This window comes from Aegilops tauschii, chromosome 4, assembly GCF_002575655.3.
Source record: "Aegilops tauschii subsp. strangulata cultivar AL8/78 chromosome 4, Aet v6.0, whole genome shotgun sequence".
Taxonomy (NCBI): Eukaryota; Viridiplantae; Streptophyta; class Magnoliopsida; order Poales; family Poaceae; genus Aegilops; species Aegilops tauschii.
In genome coordinates, this window is record NC_053038.3 from 110,833,441 (window position 1) to 110,842,006 (window position 8,566).

Genomic DNA, 8,566 nt, shown 5'->3' on the forward strand with positions numbered 1-8,566 from the left:
ACCCTTACAAGCTGCCAATGACAATATTAATGTAATAGTGCTAGCCTTCACCACATGACTAAAAGTGTCTTGCAATGCAAACTCAGTCTTCAGATCACACAACAAGGCACCAACAACATCCTTGATAAACTAGTCACAATTATGTAATCAACATATATAAGATGATTTTTTTGGAAAAGAAGGATTACCTCCGGCCTCTGCATCTGAAAGATGCATGCGGCCCTATTATTAAAAGTGGCGGAAAATAACAAAGTCTGAGATGCAGTACAGCTCGCAAACGGAGCAAAGAGAAAAATGAAGACAAAGTGAAATCATAGCCACAACCGTCTGGAAAATAGGACAAAGTGACTAAACATCTATCCTATTATGAGACCGCCATCCAAACCGGTTGAAGATGGCCCGTGTTACCATCTCTCACTAATAATATATAAGATGAAATATAGTGGTCCATTCTTCCAGTAGAAGAAATGTGATGTATGAACTTTGAAAAATGTGAACCCCAATATCAATGAGCTTTGAGCTAAGAGAGAGTACCATACGTGGTGCCTGTATAAACATGATTTGGTTTAGACTTATCTTTATATCCTAGTGGTTGCCTCATATACACTTTCTCTTCCAGGAGGTCATGAAAAAAAACATGTTCTGCATCGTGATGATTCCAACCAATGGTGGTGCGACCACAAAAATGCATGGTGTCAAGTGCGCTAAACTCTGTAAACTATCTTTTTTTGCACAAATATGAATAAAATTAAGGAGTAATCAGAAAAGTTGTGGGGCCAGCTAATACATAAATCGTCACTGATTACAACCCTTAGAAACCGCCGATGACAATATTAGTCTACTATAGTGCTAGCCTTCACCACATGACTAAATGTGTCCTCAGTCCTCACAACCAATGTTGTATCGTTTCTCGAATCCTTTTGTAACCGGTAAGTTGGTTCATCTATCTAAAAATTTAATTTTCGGGATTAACTGCAATGTCAAGGAGAACCTTTACCTCGGATCAAACAAGCTAGGTGAAAGGGAACGTGTTAGACAAAACACCGAAACATACGAGATGAAGACTTTATCACCGTAGATATCCATCGGAATTTGCTATGCTGAACTCAAAGTATAATACTGTACTACTAGCATTCTCCGCAGCCTAACACTGACAAAGCGACATGCATCCGGCGTCCGCCTGCATCCTTATTCTTTGTGTTGATTTGTGGATGAACGTCGTGGACGAACCGGCATATTGACAGATACACTCCGACAGCGACAAATTAGCCTAATAAGATGGCCGGTGACCGGCTGCCGGTGTCGGTATATGCAGTTTACACATATTATACCCAGCTGGTCCATCACGAGTGCTGGACTGCTGGGGCACCTAGCTGACCGATCTCTGCATCGGCCATTCAAGGTCGAGCTAGCTAGCTAGCAATGGCGCGGTTCAACGGAGCCACTGTTCTCCTCATCATCAGCGCCACCGTGTCCGTCTACACCTGCGCCATCATCGCCGGCGCCGCACTCGGCCGAACACTGGACAGCACCGCGACGACTAAGCAGACGCCGTCGGACAGGACCCTCCGCGTCAGCGTCAGCTTCAGAGGCCTCGCCGAGGACTTCGCAAAGGTGATCGTGTATTCACATATCGACAAATCTTACAAAAAACATACATTGACACATAGATTTACCTAACCATCTCGATCTGGTTTGGACTTCACAAGCTGATGGAACTAAGTTATATCCATGGTGAATTCAGGAGCTCTGGGGTGGTAATCACAGGGAAGGACGATCAGGCAGAGGTCTCGCCGGTGCTGGTGACGGAACTGCGGTACTGTCATCATCCCCCGCGAGCGTCTCGCTCTCACCACGAGCCAACAGGGCGGCCGCGGCGGATCGCGAGTCAGCGCTGCAGCCCATGCCAGTTGCCAACTACACGCAAGTGAACAGCAGGGCCAGGGATGACGTCCACACAAGAGCAGCAGCGAGACCGTGGTCCAGGCGCAGCAACTTCTCCGACGAGATCACTGACGAGAAAAGGCCGGGAGGAAGAGGAGTGATCAAGGTCGGGCCGTGGGGAGGATCCGGCGGGGCACCTTTCTACATGCGCGGCGGCCGCGGCGTGAGCGCCCCTCGCGTGCGCAGTGTCACCCTGCAGTACACCGACGACGCCATCCATTCCTTCTCTCAAAGCTCAGACGAGGCCATGGTGAAGCAGACGCTCCAACGAGCAGAAGGTGGTGGCCAAGGTAGAGCTCGTCTAACGGTACGTGCATCAACTAAGCATATATTACTTTCGTCCTAAATTACTTGTCTTTTGTCTAGATCTACCACAACACTAATAATTAACCAACATCTTGAAATATACTCTGATGAAATATATCTTTACAATTAACTATGCCGTTTCTCTTGAGGAACATAGACCGATTGGTGTTTACGAAGAACTAATTATAAAAGGTTTTATCATTTATGCCACTAGTTATGTCCCATTACTCAGTTTTGCCATCAGAAGTTTCAACTACTCAAAAATAACATCGATCTGTGAGATGCTTGCTAAAAAATGCCATTAGATATCTAAAAAATGCCATCATTCCGTTAGATGTTTGCTCAAAAATGCCATTAAACATTATTATTTGCATATAAAACCCGTTGACCATGTTATATGACAAAAATAAGCATCAACATGTCAGTTCTCTCTATCTCACAATGATAAGTGTGGCTCCACTTGTCAGGAGTAAGCAAGCGAACAATTTTACAGGAAAATAAGAACGATGTTGGGATCAAGTGGGCCCCACACTTGATTGTAGTGAGATAGAGAGAGAGCTGACATGTTGGTCCATAGGTATTTATGTCATTATAACATGACAAAAGAGATTTGAGATCACAATAGTGATGTTCAGTGACATTTTTAAGTATGTGTCTAATGAAGTGATGACACTTTTGATCAGTTAGAAATTCTAGTGACAAAATTGAGTAGTGTGACACAACTGGTAACTGATAGCATAAATGATAAAAACCCAATTATAAGATGGTAACTTGCTCCTTTCTATTTTTCTTTTCGGTAGGACTCTCCTAACCGAGACCTTCTTTTTAGCCCTACGAACAGATCAACTTTGCATCGGATGAGCAGCTCATCGCAGTCGAGGGGACTTATGGGCATTGCAGCTATGTTCGGGCAGTGGTTGTCACCTCGCTGACGTTCCGTACAGACAAGGGGAGAACATACGGGCCGTATGGCAAAGAGACCGGCACTCCCTTCTCCATCCCGGCCGCGAATGGATGCATCGTAGGCTTCTGGGGACGTTCCGGCTGGCTCCTTGACGCCATCGGTGTTTACATCAGGCCGTGCCAAGCTCTCATGGCAGCTTAAGAAGCAACCACGGTTGTTATGGTTCCTTATGATATCCACTAGGAGGAAAGGGAAGAATGTAATATACATACACTGTTTTACCATCACGCTATTGTGTGTAGTTGTACTATGTAATTTCAGAAAATAAGCTGCGAGACATGTGGACGTTTATCTCTTGAAGCGAATATATAAATGATCAAAGTTTCTGAATGTGTTTTACGGCTTTTTACGACTAAAGTACAAGAAAATCTGCCCTTTATATGGAAGATAGAAAATATCGTAAGGAAAAGTTAATCTTAGGAAAAAACTAACGCCCAAACGTGTAGCATCTTGCAGATCGCCCACACGCCTTTTTTACCATTCATTTTGCTACATGTGAACATATGACATCAGCAGGAATCTTTTAGATTTTCGGTTTAAAAATGTTTTATCTCCTAATTAAAAATCGAATTAAAAATCCGTTCACCATTAAATCCGTCTCGACGAGATCTTCAAAACTAGACCCCATGTTGATATATTTCGACGAATTTTTTTTTTACCCAAAAGTTGCCATAGTGTTTAAACTAAAGTTGCCATGTGGCAATTTCAGTTTGTAGAGCATGACAATTTTACTATTTTGATGATGGCAACTCTAGTACTTTGACCATAGAAATTATTTTTTGTATGAACCATGACAATTTTAAGTGCATGTGTCATGGCAATTTTAGTTTATGGTTTATGGCAAGTCTAGTTTCTTAGTTTCCCGTTTTATAAATGTCACGATTTACTTTTAAATGTAAAAGAAAATAGCTTAAATATATCATGGCAACTTCAGTGTAAACACCATGACAATTCATATGCAATATACATAACAACTTTTAACCCAAAAAAATTCGTTGGAATATATGGATATAAGATCTAATTTCGAAGATCTAGTCACGAGGGATTTAATGGTGAAAACGGATCTTCAATCGAATTTTTCATTTAAGAGATAAAACGTTTTAAAAACTAAAAATCCAAAACGATTCCCACATGCATGCATACGGTGACGTGGCGCAGTCTATGTGTTATAGGGCGTGTGGACAGGTTTCGCTCCCACCACACGTGTGGGCGTTAGCGTTGTCCTAATCTTAAGCTGTATTATTATTCGGGACCAACTATGCATCAGGCACCTGAAAAAAAGTTCCATCAGTCACTTCTACTCTAGACCGTCTGATCTTCATCGAACGGCTGTAAATAGATCACGGTGTTATTCATCATCTACCTCTGGCTTCTTCTTCCTTGCGCAGCCGGCGGCCCGCCCAGGCCTAACCGCCCGCCTCCGCCCCTTGCGGTTGGCGACTAGCGGCACCTCGCTGCCCCACCCTCCCCTCTACCTCCCCCACGGTAGTGCTGGTCATCGCCTCGGCCATCCCTCCAAGCCCCGCCGCATTGCAAAACAACTCCGGTGATCCTCTGCACCCCCACCTCCTAAGATAGATAATGGGGCCATGGCTCCCCCCGAGATAGATTCTCTGGCGATCTTCGACGTGAAGGAAGGAACGAAGGAAGAAGGTGACTCATGCGAGCAAAGTTTTCAGGTACCTCGGAATCACCATAGCCATTATTATTCTCTCAAAGAAAAGTTCATCTTAAGGAGCTAGGGCCTTTTTTTCAGTTGGCATGCTAGAGTTCGGAAGCGTAAGATTTTCGAGTATAACCTATAACCCTATTTTGAGAATCATACCCCAAATATATTCAAGCAAATGTTAGAGGGCAACGATGCGGCAAACATGGCGACTCACTTGTTAGGGCACACAGTATGTTATGGTGGCGCAAAACAAAAAAATTTACCACTCGAACCTCAGACATGTTGTGGAGATAGGTGATGGGAACAGGGTTTACCACTAGACACATAGTCATGACAACAAAAGAAGAGTTGATAAAGCGTATCCCTGTCCCCTCCTCTCGGATCCCTCAGATAGTTTCCTTTTCCTTTTTACATTTTGAGCATTTGTTGAGCTAGTGCCCCCAACCTGGATATGTGTTGTTTCCTTTTTTCTTTTTCCATTTTTCTTTTTGGTATTGTCTCTTGATACTTTGTGTTGTACTTGGTTGCTTGTGGTAGTTGCTTTATTTATCAAACGTGGCAACAGTCTTTTCTGGTGATCCCTCACATGGTTTCTCACGGTTCCTCTGAACGCTGCGTCGGAGCGTTTCATGTGTAACACCTCCAAGGTATCCGCACGTGTTAGGTCGGAGGTTTGGGCGGTGGACTGCTAGGTCTGATTCCACGACGTGGGCATGGGAGTGTTGACAGCTAGGTGGTGGGACTGGACAAACCCTTTCTAGGGTGTTGCCCCTCCACTTATATAGACGTCCCAAGTGGGCTCAACACTTGACGCACATTAGGACTCTACGCCCAACTTCTCTATGCCCAATTTCAACGCAGAGCCAATCCAAATGGGAGCCCACCCCTTAAGCGCACGACTCTATAGGTTCACGTACACATGGACATGGCCTGAGTCGATAGTTTATAGCGGGTTCTTGCAGAACGTGTCAACTCCCATGTGTGCGCAAAGTCATATTGATGAACCTTGACAATGTGCCATATGCAACATTCCTTTTGCATCAAGATATATGTTGTCGAGCTCAAGGAGAGCACTTGTCATCCTTGTTGTACCTAGACCTCTCTTCTCAAAAAAAAATGTATAGATTCCCGAACTGGGTTAACACTTAACCCAAGTCGCGTGACCATGCTTTCTGAATCTGATCACTCGAGAGGCCCAGAGAATATCCCTCTGAATCAAAGGGGAAAATCTCATTTCGTTCAACAATGTCTTGCGGCATGTATCATGACTGACTTGAAAGCTACCTTTATAATTGCCTAGTTACAGAGTAGCGTTTGATGGATCCTTGGTGAAAGGATCAATATGGTTGACTAGAGAGGTGGGGGCATAGGCGACTACCATTTTTAGCTCTTTAAAAAAATTAGGGTTAACAACAAAATAGGTTGTCTAGATATGCAACTAGGTGGACAACATATATAATGAGCATAAGAATAGCAACACAAGCAAGCACAAGATACAAACACAATATAGCTTGCACAAAGTAAAGGTTAGAAATAACCACAAGTGGAGTCAATGGAGATGAGGATGTGTTACCGAAGATCCCTCCCTATAGGGGGAGGTACGTCTCCGTTGGAGCGGTTTGAAGGCACAATGCTCCCCAAGAAGCCACTTGGGACACCATATTCTTCTCACGCCCTCGCACAATGCAAGATGCCATGATTCCACTAGTGGTGCCATTTAAGGCGGCGATCAAACCTTTACAAACAAGGTTGGGGCTCTCTCCACAACTTAATTGGAGGCTCCCAACACCACCACGAAGCTTCACCATAATGGATTGTGGCTCCGAGGTGTCCGCTTCCGTCTAGAGTGCCCAAACACCAAAGAGTAACAAGATATGCAAGGGATTAGTGGGGCAATCAAATTTCTCTTGGTGGAAGTGTTCGAGGCCCTCTCAACAAGTTTTAATGGCTAGGGAGAGAGATCGGGCAAAAATGAGCTTAGGGGAAACAATGGAGTCAAGGGGATAAGAGATAGGTCTTCTTGGTGAAGAAGACCCCCTTTATATGGTGGGACAAAAGATCCAACCGTTATGCTCAGCCCGCGGTAAAGCGGTACTACCGCTCCTAGGAACCGTACTACCGCTCCAGGCAGCAGTTCCAGTCGAAACCAGTGAGTATAGTAGTACTGGAGCGGTACTATCGTCCATCCGAGTAGTACTACCGCTTCGGATCACATTGCAGAGTGAAACCGCGGTACTGAAGTGGCGCCAGAGCAAAAGTATCGTGTTAAGCGGTACTACCGGTTAACTACCACCCAAGTACCGTAAATGCTGAAAGGGCAACAATGGCCCCAAATTAAGTGGTAGTAGCACCAGTAGTACAACATGGAAGTACTGTGCAAGTGATGAGTGATATCTTTACACTCATTCACACTTTGTTTAAACCGATATATTTCATTAAAACGAGATATTCACTCCAATATTGCTACTAATGACTAATGAATGCAAAGGATTCCACAAATCCTCTCTTTGATGTATTTCCACAAGAAATGGGCAAAAAAGAGAATAAATCAAGTGTGAACATGGAAAGGAGTGGAAAAGGAGATAGAAGAAATCATCAGGAGGTGCACCAATGAAGTCAACACAAAAGACAGTGTTTCACACGACCACAAGCGCTCGTATGAACGGTCGTATGGCATGGATTCCGAGGCTCCTCGTCCACCAGAATTACTTTTATAAAGGGGACCACACCAAAATGTCAACAGAACATCCGCAAGCGAAGCCAGAATAGAGCTCTCATCAACCCTAGTTGTCGCCATTTCCATCTCCATAGCCACCATCACCACCATAGTGCTTCCTCTCTAGATCATACTTGTAATCATGCATGGCATGAGGCATCCATTATAAAACATATTATCATTCAATCGATCTTGAAGATGTGTTCTTCATGCGATCTGATCTTCATGTGTGAGTAGGTCGGTAAGGTATGGGGTGACGCTTAGGCCTTGCAAACCGCCATATTTGTTGTAGGGATCAATGGAAGTGCTTTGAATTAACGTCCCGTATGTGTGAAATAAAATTGTACCGTAGATGTCTCTTGTCTCATCCGCGATCTTCATCCCTGCAGGTATCGAGGATCATGGAGATTGAGCTACTGAGAGGCTAAGGGAGGCTAAGGGAGGAAGAACGTGAATTAATGTGAAGTGTTATTCTGAACAGTAGTAATAAAAGGGTTTAGTATGATAACACGGATACAATCTTATGGAAGTGTCACTCCGAGTCATATGGACGACACCATGCTGGAGATAGGATCGGACGACACCATGCTGGAGATAGGATCACACATAAGGTATTACAATCTGGTTTTTATTGGTCTACTCGCTTGAAGGATGCACGTAAGTTTGTCTTATCTTTTGATGAATGTCAAAGAATTGGTAATGTTGGTAAACATCAGGAAATGCCTATGAACTATTCAGATGTTATTTAACCATTTGATGTATAGGGTTTTGATTATGGGGCCTTTTGTTTCCTCTAATGGGTATACTCATATTTTAGTTGATGTTGATTACGTTACTAAGTGGATAGAAGATATTCCAACTAGTAGTGCTGATCATAACACTTCTATTAAAAAGCTTAAAGAAGTTATTTTTCTGAGGTTTGGAGTCCCTATATTTAATGACTGATGGTGGTTGACACTTTATTCAT

At 43.7% G+C, this 8,566-nt stretch overlaps 1 protein-coding gene across 1 annotated transcript; it reads left to right on the top strand.

Moving 5' to 3' along the window:
* Nucleotides 1-1,341: 1,341 nt before the first annotated feature.
* On the top strand, nucleotides 1,342-3,505 carry LOC109781186 (uncharacterized). The gene is made up of 3 exons (XM_020339787.3): nucleotides 1,342-1,614; nucleotides 1,745-2,251; nucleotides 3,080-3,505. Exons 1-3 carry the CDS (start codon nucleotides 1,423-1,425, stop codon nucleotides 3,353-3,355), a joined length of 975 nt encoding a protein of 324 aa, XP_020195376.1. The 5' UTR covers nucleotides 1,342-1,422; the 3' UTR covers nucleotides 3,356-3,505.
* The last annotated feature ends 5,061 nt before the right edge of the window (nucleotides 3,506-8,566 follow it).